This window comes from Anolis sagrei, chromosome 2 (assembly GCF_037176765.1).
Source record: "Anolis sagrei isolate rAnoSag1 chromosome 2, rAnoSag1.mat, whole genome shotgun sequence".
Taxonomy (NCBI): Eukaryota; Metazoa; Chordata; class Lepidosauria; order Squamata; family Dactyloidae; genus Anolis; species Anolis sagrei.
The window spans coordinates 81,822,094-81,842,812 of NC_090022.1; the positions used below are offsets into that span (position 1 = coordinate 81,822,094).

Sequence of the window (20,719 nt, forward strand, 5' to 3'; positions counted from 1 at the left end):
TGGATGGTGGACTCGTCCCTGTTGAATGGACAGGAGGTCTGGTTTGTGTGGAAGGTGTAGATGTTCCTCTCGCTCCACCCGGAGGAGAGGGGCAAACCAGTGCTGCTGCGGCCACCATGGCGTGACCACTATGCAATCTGCATTGTCCTCAATCAATTTGGCCTCTACCTTGACTATCAGAGGAATTGGAGGAAATGCATATAGTCCCGGGAACCAGGTGAACATGAAGGCGTTGCCGATGCAACCCTGCACTGCACTGGGGTGAAGTCTAGCACAGAACATGGCACACTGAGTGTTCGCTGGCGATGCGAACAGGTCGAGGCATGGTTGACCCCAATGACGGGCTAGGAAGAGAAACTCTTCTCAATGGAGTTGCCACTTGTGGCTTAATGCAAGCGCCCTGCTGAGGGCGTCGGCAAGGGTATTGCTTTCCCCTGGGAGGTGCACTGCCATGATTTGGATCTTCCACGGAATACACCATTCCCATATCTTCAACAACAGGTGGAGAAAGCTGGCGGAGTGAATTCCCCCCTGCTTGTTTACATAACATTTTACTGTTGTATTGTCCTTTAGAAGTTGGACGTTGTGGCCGGCTGTCTGAGACTCGAAGGCACGCAGGGCCTTCTTCACGGCCAGTAGTTTGAGGTAATTGATGTGATGTTCCGATTCTGATTGGAACCACTGTCCGTGTATCTTCAGATCCAGAAGATGCGCTCCCCAGCCTTGCAACGAGGTGTCCGTCATCAGCTAACAGGATGGACATGGCTGCCTGAAGGGCATGCCCGAGAGGACATGCCTCCTCTTCATCCACCATCAGAGGGAGGCAAACACCTTCATCGGGGGGGGGGGGGGCACAGGCATGTGCTCTGGCTGTCGGTTTGAGGCTTGAAAATTCACAAAAACCAGCATTGGAGTGGCTGCATTCTGAGCCTTGCAAACTCGGTGTCTGTTGTTGAGGCCATGTGGCCCAGTAAAGACTGAATGGCCCACGCCGAAGCATGCCTTCGGGCACAGAGATCGTCGGTAGCAGTTCTGATAATACGAAAACGGTCCTCTGGAAGAAAAGCCTTCTCTCTGGAAGAAAAGCCTTCTCTTTGGAATCTGTTGTTACACCGATGAAGTGGATGCGACGAGAGGGTGTCAAATTGGATTTTTCGAAATTGACCACAAGGCCCAATGCCTGTAGAAGACATAGGGTGAAGGCATTGTCAGATTGGAGGTGTGACCTCGAGTCTGATGTAAAAAGCCAGTCATCTAAATATGGAAACATTATGATCCCCTTCTGACGCAGATAAGCAGCTACTACTGCAATACATTTTGTTGCAAGACTAAAAGGGAGGACATTAAAAGAAAATAACTGGTTGCCAAGAGCAAAACTGAGGAACCTGTGGTGGTCCTTCCTGATTGCAAAATGAAAATGAACATACGCATCCTTAAGGTCAGTTGTTGCAAACCACACCCCGGGCCTTGACAGTGGTAGAATGGATGCAAGGGTTACCATGCGAAATCTGCATGGCCTTATGAAATAGTTCACACCCCTAAAATCCAATATGAGGCGGAGGCCTTCGCCCTGTTTGGAGATTAGAAAGTATCTGGAGAAAAAGTACTTTTTGGCTTCAGAATAGAGGGAGATCGCCACCGGTGCCGTGGCATGTGGCATGAACAACGCTCCTGGGAACAGCCCCTTTATTTGCCCCCGCAGGCCTAGCCACCAATGCGGTTTTGGGCGGTTGGGGTGATTCAGATGGCATCAGGGAGCCCTCCACTTGCTGGGCCTCCGACGGTGTTTGGCTGTGCAGTGGGCACACTCGCCTCTCCCGGGCTGGGCTGATCCAGTTGTTCCGCTGGAGACAAAGTTGGAGGCCCCATTGTCCCCACTACAGGGGGAGATGATCTCTGGATCGCATCCCCTTGAGTCACCTCTGATGATAGAAGGGGGCTAATCGGTGGCTCGTGGACCAAGCCTTGTTGGGCTGTATCCAAGGGGGAGCACGTGCTCAGGGGTGAAGTACCGCCAAGCTGCCTCGGTCTCTTGCTCTTCTTGAGCCCTTCTTTGCTCTTAGGAGCAGTTTTAGAGTGCTTGGAGGGCTTAGCCTTCTTGGCTGGAGCCGGCAGCAGCTTGCCACTCTCATCTCAAGCGGGGTGGAGTTGAGAGGGGGTAGATTCGTTATCAGCCGCTGACAGAGGTGCAGGAGCCTGGCGCCCCCCCCCCCCCCCCCCAAGCTGGTGTCTGGGGCTAGGGCTCATTCGTATATAAGAGCCTTGAGCCTGAACTCCCTGTCCTTATGGGCCCTGGGAGTAAAAGCCAGGCAGACCTGGCATGATTGAGGGTGGTGGGATTCCCAGACAGAGCAGGCACATGACGTGCCCATACGCATCTGGCACGTTGCTGCCGCAAGACGTGCACTTTTTAAGGAAGGAGCTCATGGTAAAAAGAACTGGCCTGAGAGTCAATAAAGTCCGTAATCCAATTAGAGAGAGGAGAGAGGCGCCATAGTCGATAGAAAGCCGAGGTCGAAACGAGACAGTCCAGTGATTTTAGATAAAGGCCAAAGCAGTCGGTAAGACTAGAGAGTTTCCTAGAGCAGCTGAGTGCAGAAAAAGGAACGAAGGCGCAGCCCCCGCTTTGGACATTTCTAGTATTGGGGAGAGTGGGCGGGGCATCTGCCAAAATATTTCCTTGTAAGATTCTAGAAGGTTCCGAACAAGTGCGTATGTGCAGGACAAAACCCATATGTGCATCTTTCACAGACTCCATGAAGAGGGAATAATAATATTTTTTTAAAAACTATCTTGAGTCCTCTTGTGGGGAGAAGGGCGGGATAGAAATGTACGAAATAATAATAATAATAATAATAATAATAATAATAATAATAATTCATTAATTGAAATTAACAGTTGAAAAATAAATTAAATCCATTTGAACACAGTAATCTTAATGTGACAACACTACAAAGATAACTAATACAAAATCCAGTACATTTTACAATGCCTGTCAAAACAGCACTCTGGCAGACAATGCTGAAGACCTTTTAAAATTACAAATCCCAGAATTTTGTAGCATTGAGCCATGACAGTGATGTCAAACTGCATTCATTATAAAAATTAGATGCACACTAAGTGGCACATAAATATATGTCCTACCAGTTGGCTGTGAGAAAGAAAAGGTCACTTTAAGTCTCATAGTCAGTAGCCAAGTGCCTTTTAGGACTGCATAAACTGTCTTTGCATTTGGATCATCCGATTTCCCCTTTTGATACAGATTCACTTTGCTTCTTCCCAGGTTGACAGAGAAAAACTGCGCAAAGCCATCCTCACAGTGGCATTCAATATGATTTTCATCTCTTTGCCAATGGTGATTCTCCTGTTGCCCGTCATGAAATGGAGGAGTGAGCCATGCCATTTGCAGCTGCCCACGTTCCACTGGTTTATTTTTGAAGTGGCCATTTTTACTCTAGTAGATGAAATTCTGTTCTATTACTCTCATCGGTAAGGTTCATGCCACACCCAGGTAAAGGATTCAGCAGTGTTCTGTACTGGCCATGTAATACTCTTGACTGGCCACCTTAAAATTGGTCCATTTTTGAAAAGGGACTCGATGTAATTTTTAAACCATTGTACAGTAGCACAAAGCACAATCTGTGCAATTTCTCTTTCACTACTACATTCCCCATCAGTAATCCTGACAAGTAGAGTTGACTTTTGCTTTTGTTTCTTCCTTTGCAGGCTTGTTCATCATCCTTTCTTGTATAAGCACATACATAAAAAACACCATGAATGGACTGCTCCTATTGGCATAGTATCTGTCTATGCTCATCCAGTAGAACATGTGGTAAGTGCAGTTACAAAGGCCGAACAGACATTTGAGAAGATTCAGCTAATTAAGAGAGTTCCTCCTTTCTGTTGACCAAGAATTCTACACAAATATGCTCCACTCCCCAAGTACAGAAAAATGAGTCCGTAGAAAGGGAAGAACATTATAAAGTTTTCCTTTAAATGTAGACATATCACAGCTGCAACTGAGGGAAAGGCTCAACCTGAGCATATTTGAATCAAGAACACTATAAATTTACTTCCTGTAGAGAAATACATTCAAGAAGTAACAAGACAGATAAATTATCTTTCTGCTCCAACTTGCTACCAAGAGAGAGAATTAGGAATTAGTCATCCTAAAGAAATACCAGAATGGGAAATTTAGAAATTCATAGATCACAGAAACTATCAAGGAGTGCTGCTGAGGTGTGGAGCCTCAGTTTAAGACAGTTTGAGTCAAACTGAACTAGTGTTTCTTCATGAAAGAAATAGGGTCATAATTCTGGACTAATTTTGTTCTCAAAGTACAATCGGGCCTCTGTATCCATTCAACCACCCACAATTTATAAGTATTCTTTTTAAAACATCAAAAACCAAAGCTTTATTTTGCCATTTTATATAATGGAAAACATTTTATTCTGCCACTGAAAAAAAAATGGGACTTGAGCATCCAAAGATTCTGATAACTGTGGTAGGGGGTACGGTGTCCTGGCACCAGACCTCAGCAGTTACCAAGAGTCCCTTGTCACAATTACATTCAGCAGTTTGAAATTTCACAAAAATTGCCATGTCAGTAAATTTATCCTAGTCATACATTGCAATCTGCGATACAAGCTGATAGCTGTTATTTTTGTGCAGAAAATCGTTTGGAGCCAATTCTGCACAATATTCATGTGCAGAGAACAGAACTTTCTGCTTTTCTTCATGAAAAAAATCTATGCAAAATTTGTATACAATCAATCCCAAATTGTGAAGTTTCTTCCTAGTCCCATGACCTTCTCATTAAGAGTTATTCTGACACTTAAGAAACATATTTTTCAAATGTTCTATCCAGTCTTAGGAAGAAAGGCAAGTACCAAATTTTCTGTTCTTTTCTTGGAACTCTGTGACTCAGTCTGTTTAGAAAAGTTGAAAGATTTTGATTACAAGGCAGGGAAATTGGAGAAGTAGTTAACCTGTAGTAGCTTACACATTTGAATTCACAAGCTATACCTTTTCAGTCAGACATCTGCTTGAAAGACAAGAGGTGCTCCTCTACTCATTAGTGGGTTGGGAGAACGGACCTAGAGAAGAGGTGCCATCCCCAGAAAGACACACTTTTCAGTGGTGACAGCTCCTCAACATATAGATTGGAAATGAATTCCCAAGAGATTTTCAGCCAGCAGAAATTGCAGTGTCTGAAAATGTCAGTTACTGAGTGCCAGTTATTGTAGAGTGGAAAATTGTAATCCACTGCATAGTGGCTTAGCTAACTTGAGTTTCTCTGCACTTGAATTAGACATTTTCAGCTTGACAACCACTAGTCAATAGTATGATTATATAAAGCGGTGTTCATAGGTCTGCTCGTTTCCTTTGCCCTTCCTCCCCCCACAGAGGTGTGAGTCTCCCATCAAACCTGGCCATTTCCTACTCAAGAGGATAATTGTGTCCAGCTGCTTTTCTATATTTTCAAAAAATCCTTGCTGATTATGTCACTGATATAGGGAAATAGTTGGGACATATGTTTACCGTTTCCCTGGCTCTCCAATATTTATTCTTCGTGTCGTCCGTGAAATGCGCACCTATGGGTTCTTCCTTGCGCATGCGCAGAAACTCGGAACATTTCTAAGTTTAAAGAATTAAAAATGATTATTTGAGCCACCTAGGCCCCGCCCATTCCCCCGCCCCCCCGGATATAAGCGCCGAGCGGCGCCGCCATTATCCAGTTTCCTTTTCCGCGCTAAACGTGCAGCATCTCGGAACAGCTCTCCTCGATTCTCCATACGGACTTGATCTTTTGGACTGACTTTCGCTACCCTAACTCTCTCCAACCCTCGACTCGGACCGGCTGACTACTCTTCTCTTCACCCTCAGGCTAGAATGTCTTCCCTCTATTTCAAAAACTGCTCAGCTTGCGGAGCCACCCTCCCCGAAGCTGACAGACACTCCAAATGCCTCCTTTGCCTGGGAGAATCCCACAACCACCAATCCTGTGAAATTTGCCTTAATTTTACCTCAAGGGCTCGCAAAACGAGGGACGCCCGTTTAAAAGCTCTGCTTTATGAGCGTGCTCTGGCTCCACAATCCCTTCCCACCCCCTCCCTATCCCCAATATTGGAGCCTTCTCAGCCTCCCTCCCCACGCGCTGGGGAAAGGCGTGAACTGGATCAGGCAAACGCTCCCGTTATGGAGCCGCCTGCAAAGAAACAAAAAGCTTCCAAACAGGCCACGAGGCCTGAGAAATCGAAAGAGAAAACAAATAAACAAAAGAAGGGACGGCAACTCACTGACTCACAGTCCTTGAGTCCTCCCAGATTGGAGCCAATGATCCATCCCTCCGGTTCCGCAATCCACCTCCAGGAACCGCTCCCAACCATGCTCCACTTGGATGACCCCTCCCACCTTCCTCCACTCGAGCTCCTTGCCCCTCCCTCAGAGCTGGAAACACAAACAGCCGCAGGCCGATCAACCTCCCCGCCTCCGCTTCCCCTCTCCCAAGCCTCCCCCCTCCCATCTCCTAGCCTTCCACAAGCCTCGGGCCCGAGGCAAACTCCTTCCCCGGTTCCACCTGCGCCTATTGCGCAATCCTCACGCCGCCGACGCCGTTCCCCCTCTCCTGAGGCGGAACCGACGGCGCCCTCCTCCCCTCCTTCCAAGAGACTCCGACCTCGCTCCTCCGAGCATCCTCACCCTTATGGGTATCCAGACTACCCATACCACCTTTACCCCCCTCCTCCTCCCTTTCCATACCCCTTCTACTATCCTCCCCACCCTGATCACTATGGGGGCTTTGATGCCCCTCATCCCGAAGATCCTAGATACCCCCAGCCCCCCCGTGCACCTCCCACGGCTACACTCTCTCAGCCCCAGGAACACCAAACTATAACTCTGACTCATTCAACACAACAAGATCCCAACAACCCACCCTTGCCAGACTCAGAAACCATTGACATTGAATCTAATGATGATACACCTGCCATTCTAGATAACCAACTTGAGCCTGATCCTTCCCCAAAAAATTTGGAGGAATTCAAAAAATTCTCAGCCCTTTTAATAAGGCTGGCTAGAACCTTAAACTTAGCTACTCCGGAGCCTACCGATACGGTAGCTGATCCATGCTTTACTTCTACTGAACAACAACAACCCTCATCCACTGTGTTGCCCACTCTACCTTACTTATTAAAAATTCTCAAAAATAATGGAGTTGCCCCGGCTTCAGTCCCGGCAACTCCTAAAAGGCCTGAAAATTTATACCATATTGATCTCTCCTCAGCTTCATGGCTTGCTAAAATGCCTAAAGCAAATTCTGTTGTGACTGATGCTCAACCTAAACCAACTCAAATTAACCAAACCTCTCCTTCTGATAAGGAAGGAAGAAAGTTGGATGCTATGGCCAAAAAGTTCTACTCCTCAGCATGCCTCTTTGCGCGCATGGCTCACTATGGAGTATACATGAGTGTATACCAGACTGCCTTGTGGAACAAAATTGCTCCCTATTTAGACCTGTTACCACCAACTGAACAACCTCTAGCCACAGCTTTTAAACAAGAAGCTCTTCTTTTGGCCTCCTTCCAAAAAGACCTCTCCAAAAATATTGCTGACACCGCAGGCAAACTTATTGCAGGATCAGTGGCCCTTCGTCGCCACGCCTGGCTAAGAGCAGCTATCCTTTCTCAATCACAACGCACCCTGATTGAAAACCTCCCCATGGATGAGGCAGGCCTTTTCAATCCTGAAACAGACTCTCAGTTAAAGCACTCCCATGAAATGAAACAAACAGTATACAAGTATGACCATCAACCATACTCCTACCAACGCCAACGATGGGGCTCCTATTATTACCGTCCTCAATACTACAATAGGCCCTACAACACCTCATTCTACAGGGGACGACAGAGACCTTACAACCCCTCCACATCATCAAGACGACCGCCCCTGCCTTCCAGAGGTCAGTACCGTGGTACCAGGCCCCCCAATACCAACAAACGCCGTTTTTAGCACACCTACACTTACCGACACTCCCTCACCACCCCACACCCAACCACTTACATACCTTGACAGACTACATACCTTCCTTCCGACATGGCAGTCCATAACCACGGACACCTGGGTCTTGGACATCGTTGAAAGGGGTTATGCCATAGAATTTGACAATTATCCCCCAGTGGGTAATGTACTGCTAACACCACCTTCCCAAATCATTTGGGAAGAGATTCACTCTCTCCTTCAAAAGGGCGCCATCTCGCCTACTCCCCTACAAGATTCAGACATCTGCTTTTTCTCCCGTTACTTCCTGGTGGACAAGAAAGATGATGGCCTACGCCCCATCCTTGATCTACGTAAACTCAACACTTTCATTACACCACGTAAATTTCGTATGGTGACACTCCCCAAAATCCTTCCCTTCATTCCCAAGGACTCATGGTTAGCCACGGTTGACCTTCGAGACGCCTACTTCCATATTTCAATTAGACACTCCCACCGCAGGTTCCTTACCTTTGCGGTCCAAAACAAATTATTCTCGTTTAATTCTCTCCCGTTCGGACTTTCCACATCTCCAAGGGTATTCACCAAATGCATGTCTGTTATAGCCGCACACCTCCGCCAGCAAGGCATCACAGTTTTTCCTTACCTGGATGACTGGATGTTCTGCTCATCCTCTCGATCACAACTGTGCAAGGATACTGATTATACTTTATCTCTTTTACAGGATCTGGGTCTGGTTGTGAATCACGAAAAATCTCACCTGACCCCAACACAACGTATCCAATTTATAGGAGCCATAATAGACTCCACACTTCAGAAGGCCTTCCTCCCAGAAGATCGCTTCCTAAATCTGTGTCAGGCTATCCTAACCCTACAACAATCCCGCCAAACATCAGCTTGGGCTATCCAATCTATCCTTGGCCATATGGCTTCTACCACAAGTGTAACACCCTTTGCCCGTCTAAGAATGAGACCCCTCCAAAGTTGGTTTCTCAAAGCGTTCGACCCCCTTCACGAACCCCAGTCACGGGTCCTAAAACCACCACCCCCTGTCCTCCAGTCACTCTCATGGTGGACAAAGCAACACAATGTTCTCTCGGGGATGCCATTCAACCATCCCCGCCCCTCCATGTCCCTCACAACCGACGCCTCCAACTCAGGTTGGGGAGCACATCTCAAGGGATTCCAGATCAGTGGCCACTGGTCCCCACAAGAGCAGAAGCTCCACATCAATGCCTTAGAAATGATGGCAGTGGAGAAGGCTCTTCGGGCCTTCACACGCATTGTGTCCAATCATGTCATACAAATAATAACAGACAACACCTCTGTCAAATACTACATCAACAAACAGGGAGGAACACGCTCACGCACACTCCTCCACATCTCACAACAAATTTGGGAGTGGTGCATTCTGAAGAATGTCCTCCTCACAGCCATCCACTTACCAGGCCAGGACAACATCCTGGCGGACTCTCTAAGCAGATCCTCAAAAAACAACCACGAGTGGCATCTCCACCCCAGGCAGTTCAAAGCCCTCACACGCAAGTGGGGCGAACCCAGAATAGACCTATTTGCATCTCCAGTAAACAACCACTGTCCACTCTACTGCGCACGGCTCCACCCTCACGCATCCCAAGGTTGTCTCGGGGACGCCTTCCTATTCCAATGGTCGCCCGGCCTCCTCTACCTCTTCCCACCGCTCCCCCTCCTATCCCCAGTCATAGCCAAAATAATTCAAGACAACACGGACTGCATTCTAATCACACCCTGGTGGCCACGACAACATTGGTTTGCCCCCCTTCTTCAAATTTCCAACAGACAATACCTCCACCTCAGCCAAACCCCGGACCTTCTCACAGTAGAGAACGGCCTGGTCCTACACCCCGACCTGCAATCTCTACGCCTAACGGCATGGAGAATCAAACCACACTAGGCCTTTCTGATGAAGTCTCCCGTATACTTTTGGCGGCCCATAAACCTGCCACCAAGAAATCATATGACTATAAATGGTCCTCTTTCAAATCCTTTGCTCACTCACTGGGACACAACCCTATCTCTGCCCCAGTTCCCTTTGTTTTAGACTTCCTTGTCCACCTCTCCGACAAAGGTTTCTCCCTTTCTTCGGTGAAATGCTACCTGTCAGCCATTTCATTTTTCCGAAGAAAGTCCGGGCTGCCGTCCCTTTTTCAGGACCATCTGGTTCAGTTGTTTCTTAAGGGCTACAAAAATATCCACCCTCCTGTCTCCCCCCCTCCCCCCCAGTGGAGCCTAGAGCTAGTGCTATCCCAATTATCCAAACCACCATTTGAACCTATGGCCTCTAATGATATCTCCCAACTGTCGTGGAAGACGGCCTTTCTTGTGGCCATTACTTCAGCTAGGAGAGCCAGCGAACCCGCGGCCCTCCGTTCAGACCCTCCTTATGTGAGATTCCACCCTGACAAGGTTGTCCTCCGCACCGATGTCACGTTCCTTCCTAAGGTGGTCTCTCATTTTCATATGTCACAAGACATTGTTCTACCAAATTTTTTCCCCAACCCATCCTCCCAGTTGGAGGTAGTTCTGCACTCCCTTGATGTTAAAAGAGCACTCTCCTTTTACTTACATAGAACTTCCGTTTATAGGAAGTCTCCCAGATTGTTTTTGAAATACAGGAAAGACGTACTTGGCCAGCCTGTGTCCTCCCAAGGACTGGCCTCCTGGATTGTTGCAACCATCCGTCTAGCCTACCAGCTCGCAGGAAAAGAACCTCCATCCCACCTCGTGGGACATTCAACCCGCTCTGTGTCTACATCTCAAGCATTCCTCAAGGGAATTCCCTTGGATCAAATTTGCAAAGCAGCTACGTGGACAACGCCGTCCACGTTTGCCTCTCACTACAAGCTTGACATACAGGCAAAGCAAGATGCTAGCTTCGGCAGAGCAGTTCTTTTCTCCTGTGTGGCATGACCCACCTCCAGGTCAGTAGCTTGCTATTCACCCATAGGTGCGCATTTCACGGACGACACGAAGAATAAATAAAGGTTGCTTACCTGTAACCGTATTTCTTCGAGTGTCAGTCCGTGAAATCCGCACGACCCGCCCGTCCTCCCCTCTGTCATGCCATTCTCCTGGCTGCTGTTTAGCGCCGGAAACTAGATAATGGCGGCGCCGCTCGGCGCTTATATCCGGGGGGGGGGGGGGAATGGGCGGGGCCTAGGTGGCTCAAATAATCATTTTTAATTCTTTAAACTTAGAAATGTTCCGAGTTTCTGCGCATGCGCAAGGAAGAACCCATAGGTGCGGATTTCACGGACTGACACTCGAAGAAATACGGTTACAGGTAAGCAACCTTTATTTCTTAATGTTCTTTCTTTGTGGATTTTGTGTTGTAGCACTTCTTCACATCTTTCTACTAACCATAGCATAGCAATATTTCACTGGTTATGTAGTAGTGAGATGAAAATTAGCTAGTGGAGCCCACTCCTGAAAATGGCAAAAAGTGGAATAGAACTGGGAACCTTTTGGAGCAGAGGCAGCACATGAAATATGTATAATGAATTCAAGTTATTAAGTATTGTCTCACGTAAGGTTTAGGTCTGTAAGGCACATCTCACAAAATAGTTTCTATTGCAATAATCTTCTCATCAGTGGTACTTCAATTGGCGACTATTTGACAGACGGCATCCCTACAGATTGGTTATGTTCACTCTTCGGTTTCTTGTTGTATTCCAGGTTTCCAATATGCTGCCTGTAATTGCTGGGCCAGTTCTCCTCGGATCTCATGTTACTTCAATCACAGTGTGGCTCTGTCTTGCCCTTTTGGCTACCTCAGTCTCACATTGTGGCTACCACTTGCCTTTCCTGCCTTCACCAGAATTCCATGATTTTCATCACCTCAAGTAATTCAATTTTACTGTTTCTACTCACTCACATGATTGAGAAGGGAAGAAGCGGGGGTAGGTGGGGTGGGAAGGTGAGCACCTCCAGCTACGGGAATAAATTTCAACCAGATAGCAATCTTTTTATACATTGTCTTGTCTTCCTTGGGAGTAAAGGTTGTACATGCCATTAATGATCTCACATCAGGAAGAAAGTGGAATATACACTTGAACTAGATGCTTGACAGAAAATTAAAAAACAATTCAAAACAGGCATTCAAGAATAAATTATTTAACCACTTTAAATACAACCATATATTATTTTTTCACATTAATTTCAACATTAGTCTAACATGTTCAGGACACCGTTTTTGGAAAATGCTGTTTTAGGGACAATGTTCACCTCTTTTGAGCAACAGCAGTAACTGTCTGGTTTTGGGACTGAATATGATATACACAAACTATGCTGTCAAGTTAAAATGATTAGCTTTATGTGCTTATATCTCTTACTTAAACTAGCAGTTGTATTGATTTTCACAACCCCCATCCCCAACTCCCCAAATGAATCATAATAATAATAATGAAGATGAGAGCTGCCATTGCTATTTATTCATTTCTTTAATTTATACTTCATCTTTTTCCCATTATGGGACTCAAAGCACAATCTCCTGTCCACACCAAGTAGCAGCTTTATGAAGAGAATTACTAGGATGGTAGTGTGGGATTCAATTTTGAAAGCTTTTACTTTTGCTTTCCTCTGCAAGGTATCTTTTTAGATTGGAAAAATACACAAGGCCAAAGTATGATTGTTAATCTTAAAGATACAATGCAATGTAAAAAAAGAATGTGAAGTTTGTGCTAAGTGTGCAAATCATTTGAAGTACACATACAACCTATTGATTTGTTACATAATGAGTGGGAGTTCAACTAGTGAGAGAGGGAGCTTTAGAGTGGAGGGTCTCAGCAACACAGGTGTGCAGTTATGAGATTTGGTGTAACTATGGTATTTGCACTGTGCTAAATGTGCACAGGATCTTGGTCAGTATGTGTAATCAAGACATAGCTTTCTGTATGATGCTATGTTGACCACTGATTGTTTTTCCATCTATACCAGGTTCAACCAGTGCTACGGGGTCCTGGGAGTGCTGGATCGCCTGCATGGAACAGATACAATATTCAAACAAACCAAGGCCTATGAGAGACATCTTGTCCTGTTGAGCTTCACACCACTAACAGAAAGCATTCCTGACTCACCCAAAAAATCAGAGTGACCCCATCTTTAAGCAGAGTATGCTATAACTATCCAATCATCCATCTAATTACAGCATTCAGGAAATGACTGTATGGGGGGGGGGGGGGAGTCCTAGAAAGACAATCCATCATGAGCAAGAATTAATTTGGTTATGCTATAACTCTTGAAAGTTATCAGATGACACTCGTATCTGTAGAGCTATAGATGACAATAGCTATCTTTCTAGCAATTGAATGACTACAGTTGATCAATGAAACAACTGGAAATGTGATTAAACTATCATGCAGGAAATAAAAAGACAGAATTCCAAGCTATGAGGCACCACTTTACCCAAACCCAAAAGAGAAAAACGAAAACAAGACTCTGAAAAATGTACTTCTTGTCTCTGAGGAAATCGACTAGCTGCCATCTTGGCTTTAGACAGCATGTAATGACTCCAGAAGCATGACATCTGTATTGCCTGTGGAGTAAGAAATAAGTTCCAACAATGAAAGCTTCAAGACCATGCCGCTACTTGTAGTAAGAAGCTCCCTTGCCAAAACACAACCATAGGAAATGGGAATGGGTACAAATCTTCAGAAGGGCAGAGTACTCCCAGTCCTCTCAAGCTTTCCAAGGAGCCAATGGAGACAAGAACAGACACAGCAAGAGAGCCTTATAATACAGAATGTGTTGTACTTGCTCTGTAATCAGATATAAAGTAGCTGTTTTGCAACTATAGATTAGGTGATAGCACAGAATCATGCTTGTGTTTCTCATATCGGACAGATGTGATTATCACGGGAGGGCATATGAAGACAGGCTTCTTCACATTGAGTTTTAGTTTAATCTGTGCAGACTTTTTTGTTTGGCAGACAATAGAATCCTGAACATCTCCATTATGAAATGACCGGTGCATTTGTTCTTATTTCTCCCTTCCATTCTTTTCAAAATAGCTGCAATCACTCTGGCAACTGTTTAGATGAGAGTTGTTCATTAAATCCTCTGTTCCTGATGATACAGATTAGCTGTCTTGAAGTTGAAATAAAATTTGCAAAGAACAGTCTTTTGAGGTTTTTATTTTTATACATTTTTGTATTAAAAAGGAAAAAGCATAATTACCACAAATTACAAAGGACTAAAGCACTACTAGAATAATGAGTCACATCAGCCTAGAAAGCAGATATTCTGAATAATATTACTGTTTTATAATACAGGCTCTCATTCAAGTATTTTACATTTTTTTCCTCTTCCTTCCCCCCTACCCCAATGTGGTAATGATCCTAGCACATGGGTTAAGAATTACATACTATTAACAAGAGATGGGATTGTGTATGGTGGGTCATATTAACAAGATCTTTTCCTCCCAGGTGATACATGGTAACAGTTGGTTTAAAATTTCCCAAGAATAAATACAGCTGAAAGTGATTACAAACACTTCTGGGATTTTGTTTTAGCAAAAGGGGTGAGGCTGGAGCACACACGCACAAACATACATATATATAAACTTGCTCGAGGAGAGCAAGCATACCAAAACAAATAGATGTTCTTCTCTACATGACCAAATTATCAAACATCTATATAAAACAATCACTGGATCTCTTGCATGTTGCTCATCCAACGTTTTAGCAGCTTAATACAGACTTTACACCAAATGAAACTCCAAACCTCGCCATTTTAAAGCTCCATGTTGACTTCTGGGTCACAGTTTTTAAAGGCCGGGAATCCCAACCAACAAGGTAGTGCACTACTGCAGGGTGAAAGTCAACCATGACAGGAGGAGGAGTCAGCCATTCCTGTACCATGTTCTAACAATGCAACTAAAACCAGGAAGGCTTTGAATAGGCAACAGCTTTTGCCAAGGACATCAATTTCCCTAGCTAAAGGATGCCTGTGTCCAGGCCACCCTGTTGTACCATGATACATATTATAGCAGGGACGATGAATAGATGCAGAACCAATTCTGGGAAGGAGGATGAATAGATGCAAGAACCAATACCATCAAGGAAATAAAAAGTCAACAGAAGGCCAGACCTGGGAGAACGAAGTTTAAAACCACAAAGGAATGGTTAAACCCATGCCCTTTTCATGCTTCCAATCATACGGTGTCCTCATCACAGATACATCGGTCCTATTTTCAAGTGTCTTCAGAAAGTGAACATGTAAACTAACAGAAATGTTATCCTTATAACTTTAAAAAAAATTCCAAACCTCTGTTGCTGAGATGAAATTTCCCTCCCACCCCCCAATAAAACCACTCATATATGAAACTGATTGAAAAAATAACAGGCATTTAGCTACCCAACCCCTTCTAAAAACCTAGCTGATTTTAAAAAAATTATTGACAAATCCACATTTCAGAAGAGGATCCAAACAGAAAAATAATAATAGCGTGGTGGAGTTCGCTTTGTTACAAATATTTGATTGTTTTTGCTTAACCAAAAGAAAAATAAGCAAGGCATAAACAATGACTCCCATCCCTCCATTTAAAAAAGCCACCAACACACACCAAAAGTACTGAGGTTTCTGTGTCGTGTTAATTGTATAGTCAACCAAGCAATCGGAAGCAAGATGGACAGGTTCAGAGCTTTGAAGGAACTAAACCACTGTAAAAGTAGGAGACGGGCAAGAAGGATAAAAAGGGACAGGACAGACACAGCACCAGCACTGAATAATAAAGGTCACTTACTGTCATTAATTCCTAAGCAAGATTTCAGGTTCCTCATCATCCGGTCATAAAGAGAAAGGGGAGCTGCAACCCAGAATGACACTTCTTTTTTTAAAAAAAGTTTGCTAATGATAGAGTGAAACACAGTTCCCAATGGGAACCACAGAATCTCTGATTTTAACAGAAGTTTCTCGGGAACAGCAGGTGGTCTCTTAAGCTCAATGCAACTGAAAAGTCTTAGCAGTGGAGGTCCCAACTACTGCAAGTTTCCAGAGCACAGGAACTTGGTCTGTTATAAAAACCAAACCGCATAATTGCTATGATGCAGGGTCTCTAAGCTTTCTCCGTCTCTACTCAAAAATGTGTGAAGCCAGAAATGATCTCTTCCACCTGATGCATGTGTGTATACATAGAAGGGGGGGGGGGGGTGATTGCACCAATAGCCATGCAGAGAGCAACAGTTATAAGACTGCTCTCTTTACAGAAAGTAAGATAACAACTACCATCTCTACAAGATCAATGCCATGACCATCTAGCACCAGGCAGCCAAGGCACTGGGTAACCATGCTATTAAGTAACATGCCTACAAACCCATACTACTGACCTTAGCACAGGACAGGAAATTCTGTGATCCCTAAGTCTCTAAAAGGTGCTGCCTTTAGAAGTTACTATCTTCAGCCCATCTCAAATAAAACAGAATGACCTTGTGGTCCAATTTCATAAGATGTCTGGGAATACAGGATGACAAATGTGCCAATCACTTCTGCCTGAATGCTCTTCCCCATCACAGTAACAGTCCATTCCCTTCCCCTCAAGCAGCATGTGCCTGCAAATACTTCAACTGAAATATACCATCAGCCCAATATTTCATGATTAATCAAGAATGAGGTGAAGTTCCAGGGCATCATCCATTTTAAGAGAAAAAGTTTTAAAACCACAGGTTAATCTGTTTTAAAAGACTGAGCATTTCCTACCTTCCATCTTATGAGCAAAGGTTCCTTCATGCCTGCTTTGTCTTATGATCTATCTAAAGTGTGAAAACAATAGATCAACGGTTCCAGTCAACCTGATCTCTGCTTACAAACAGAAAGAACTGGACAAGAAACCATAACCCAGTAGTAGGAAGCTTCAACTGTCAACTGTATGGTAGTGTGGTTTTGATGTTACAATGTGCGTGGCAACCTCATAATATCCTGTGCCACTGGTGAAAGTAGTGGAATGTTCATTTCCATTAGACATGCCTTTTAATGGTGCAACAATGACAGGCCAAGGGTTTGACACAACACAGGAGCACAACTGGTGCATCTAAAATTAAATAAAAAATTAAACTCAGCAGTTTGCTGTTATTCAGGTAAATGTAGAACCACAGCAAGTGCTTTAATTGCATGGTCATCCAAGACTGCTCCATAACAAACTCCCATTAATAGCATGCTTGACACAGCTAAAAAGGTAATAATGTCAGATAGATGAAAAAGGCCCTAGACAGTAAGCCCTGTGCCCTTACAATATCTACATTGATAGTACCAAAACCACATATAGCGTGCTAAATCAGTGAACTGTCCTATCATCACATCCCTTGAATCCTTCAAATATTACAACTGGCTTCTCGGGCCTTAGGGCCCCATTTTGCATCATGTTGAAGATCTCTGCAACACATCTCGCGCATGCACTCCAAACGTATAGGATTGCCCACCACCCTGCCCCTGAGAAAAACAATGGCCTTCAATCCCAAGCAGCGCAAGGTAGCCTGCTCAACCTTTCTAGCAGCATCTTCCACACCTCCCCAGAAGCCCCTCCAAAGGTCATGTGATCATCTGATGTTTTTCTTAGTGCTCAGGGACGGCAGGAAGTGAAGAATCAGCTCCCATCTTCACAGAAGTGTCTTCCCCATGCATGACCAGGCCTCAGACTAGTGGTGGTAAGAAGAGGAAGACACTTTGCAGCCAGTAAATGGTATCTAGAAACACATAAATGGCTCTGCACCTTTTTCATCACCAAGTATCTTTTTTATCCATCAGATTACAAGAATGTGGTGGCATCATGCCCAAGCAATCTCTACAGAATTATCTGCCTTGAACAGGGAAAGGTACACTAGGTAGACAACAGAATGCAGGAAACAACAAAGAAGCTTTTCAGAAACAAGTTGTTTACACACATATGCTTCTGTCTTCTGACTTTCACTCTTAATAGTACCAGTACCAGTTGCTTTTAGGATGTTAAGAGCCATGTAGGTGCACACTGTGGATAGTCTCAGGCTGAGTTCCAGTAGTTAACCTAAAAGCAGCCAAGTCAAGCATGATGCTTTGTACAAAAGTTTCTATGACACAGGGTGAGGAGACACGGGTCCAATTCAATGAGCTGATTTCGTGATGCTGGAAAGTCAAGGTGCCTGTAGCTAGGGAAAAAGTCTAAAACAGCCGTGCCTTCCTTGGCCACATGGTCAGCCCAGAAAGGTAAGGCAGGCCAGCATACCAGTAATTAAACGCTACAGAAAACAAAGCCTGCAGAGCAAAGGTAATACTTAGCAAGCTGCCTCTGATTTTAAACTACCACACACAAAATCCCCACCTTCTCCCAATTTTTTGCTTTAAAGCTGATTTTTCTGTACACACATTCTTCAACCACTTATGTTAAGAACAAAGATGCATAACTGTGGATCGTCTCTGTGCATTACCCAATTTCTGGCACACCTGTCTGCCTGCCTGCCTGTCCTGGGAAGGGAGGAATTCACGAGATCACCAGGTTAGCGCCTGGCTTGCCCAGGTTAGAGGGAGGGAAACGGCAGTGCCCCTGGCAGTCTGCATGAGGCCGGAGTGCAGTTGTTGTAGAAGGAAGGACACCAGTACAGTCGATGCATTTCTACATGAGCATCAACTACACAAAAGCAGAAGTCTTAAGACTGAAGTGCCCCAGTCATCCTGCTCCAGAGATAACACAATCCAATTGTTTGAACTAATATATGCACAGATGTCAATGATGCACCAGCTGGTATCGAGAACAGCTGGGTTAAAGGTAAGATCACCATCTACTGCAGACAGGAATCACACTGAACAGGGAAACAGAGACTCATCACAGCCTGCCCAAGTCCCAAGCAGATGCCATTCTCCAAGTTTGTTCAATAAGTCAGGGATGTCTCAAAGTTCCCAACTCCGCAATAAGGCAACTTATTATTTTCAAGGAAGGAAGCGAAGAAATAAGATTTTTTTTCTAAAACAAGTTTTTGTGATTTTTTTTTTTGTTTTGAAAGAGAAAGCTCTTTTTAGCGAAAGTCTCAGCATTCCTATGTGAAGGGAGACACTGTGCAAGTTTATGTTCTACCCTTCACGCAAAAGAACTAGGCAACCCCGATGAAAAGGTGGGCCAGTGTTCAGCCAGGGTCCTTTGGTTGACTTTCAATAGCCAAGTCTGTGATGGAAAGGGTGAGCAGCACAGTAGGAAGCCATTACAGAAGTGATACTCGTGATGGCGGCCGAGGGACTCCTTGTGCATTGTGACATCCAGAAAGGGAAGTGCCTATTGAGCCTGGAAAGCCGATGGCCAATTTCCAGAAGGAACCACTTTGTTCAGCCCACCCCTCCAGCTCACCAAGAGGGCTGCATAGTTAATCAGAGTTCAGTGGGATGAGGAGGAGCTGGATTGCATGGCTGCATGATGCAGAATCATTTTGGTTTATCCAAACAAACTTCTATCAATAATTTAAAACTTGATATATATATAATATATATATATATATATATATTTATAAAAATCTCCCTCTTCCCAACCCTACCCCGGGAAGGCGCTAAGACATGAAAATGTGAGGCTCTGGCTCCAGTCGATGTAAAATCACAGCGATGAAAAGGATGCCTTCAACTTGGATCCTCTTGTTCTTCCAGCCAACAAGAGTAATCCTGTGTGCTGTGGTCCCGCACCCCCCACAAAGCAGCCTGGTCTTGGACACCCACATTCCAACTCCCTTATGCGCCCCTGCCCCCTTTCCACTCCAAGTTCTGGTTTGTCTACTTCCCCACTGTTTGAGTTTCCACAGCTGTTGTGGAAACTGCATGCAGCTGGCTCAGGCTTTTGGCATCCTCCTGCACAGATGAGGTGGCGACTTGGCTGGATGACAGAGAGGCTTGGTTGGATGGGGTCTGGCTGACTGGCTTGCTGGAAGATTGAGACGGGTACCGCTTCCTTCCTTCCACTCCTGGTGCTGCAGGACATCTCTTGTGGCTACTTTCTTCCCCGATGGGGGGCTGAAACAGAAAATATGGAAGATGATGACACAGTCCATGAGATCCCAGCCTCAAGTTATTTTTCATGGGGAAGACTGTGTTACTTCTTAAATAAAGCTGTTCCAGTTTTTTACATTTGAGCACATGTGTCAAATTCAAGGCTCGTGGGCCGAATCCACTGTCATGTCATTTTATGTGGCTCTCCAGATGCTGGACTACAAGTCCTGTATTCCTCATCATTAAATAACATGACTAGAGCTCATGGGAGCTGTGATATAGTAACATCTGGAAAGTTGCAGTTTGTTCTGTTTAGTCAGAAGAGATACAAAAATAAAAACCATCCAACAATGCAGTCTTTTTTAAGGACAGCAACTAAAGCAAGGCTTGCTTCTTCTTATTATTATTATATTTATTTTTACCCCAGCTTTATCTCTCCTGCAGGAGACTCAAGGCAGCTTAGCATAAAAGCATCAGCATACAATTTAAAATATACAAATATGTAAACATTAAAACAGGATTAAATATAAACAGTATTTTTAAAAATCCCAGTTAAAAACCATTAAAGCATATCCAGAGTTTAAAACCACAGGACTCCCTGACTTGATTTTTAAAACCATTTTTAAAAGCCTGCCCAAATAAAAAGGTTTTGGCCTGCTGCCAGAAGGACAACAGGGAGGGATCCATTCTGGCTTCCCTGGGCAAGGAGTTCCAGATTCGAGAAGGCCCGCTCTCTCGTTCCCACCAACTG

General features: G+C 44.7%; 2 protein-coding genes across 12 annotated transcripts in view; one reads left to right on the plus strand and one right to left on the minus strand.

Moving 5' to 3' along the window:
• Nucleotides 1-14,155, plus strand: part of FAXDC2 (fatty acid hydroxylase domain containing 2) — a 37,617-nt gene extending 23,462 nt beyond the window's left edge. For all 10 annotated transcript variants that reach the window (XM_067463661.1, XM_060765522.2, XM_060765524.2 and 7 more), the window contains 4 exons: nucleotides 3,284-3,489; nucleotides 3,727-3,832; nucleotides 11,713-11,879; nucleotides 12,973-14,155. In XM_067463661.1, coding sequence (XP_067319762.1) covers nucleotides 3,284-3,489; nucleotides 3,727-3,832; nucleotides 11,713-11,879; nucleotides 12,973-13,129 — 636 coding nt within the window. In that variant the 3' untranslated portion in view covers nucleotides 13,130-14,155. The remainder of the gene's footprint in view (nucleotides 1-3,283; nucleotides 3,490-3,726; nucleotides 3,833-11,712; nucleotides 11,880-12,972) is intronic.
• The window catches only part of LARP1 (La ribonucleoprotein 1, translational regulator), a 92,748-nt gene continuing 86,181 nt past the window's right edge, over nucleotides 14,153-20,719 (minus strand). For both annotated transcript variants that reach the window (XM_060765521.2, XM_060765519.2), the window contains exon 19: nucleotides 14,153-19,992. In XM_060765521.2, the coding sequence (XP_060621504.2) occupies nucleotides 19,756-19,992 (237 nt within the window). In that variant the 3' untranslated portion in view covers nucleotides 14,153-19,755. The remainder of the gene's footprint in view (nucleotides 19,993-20,719) is intronic.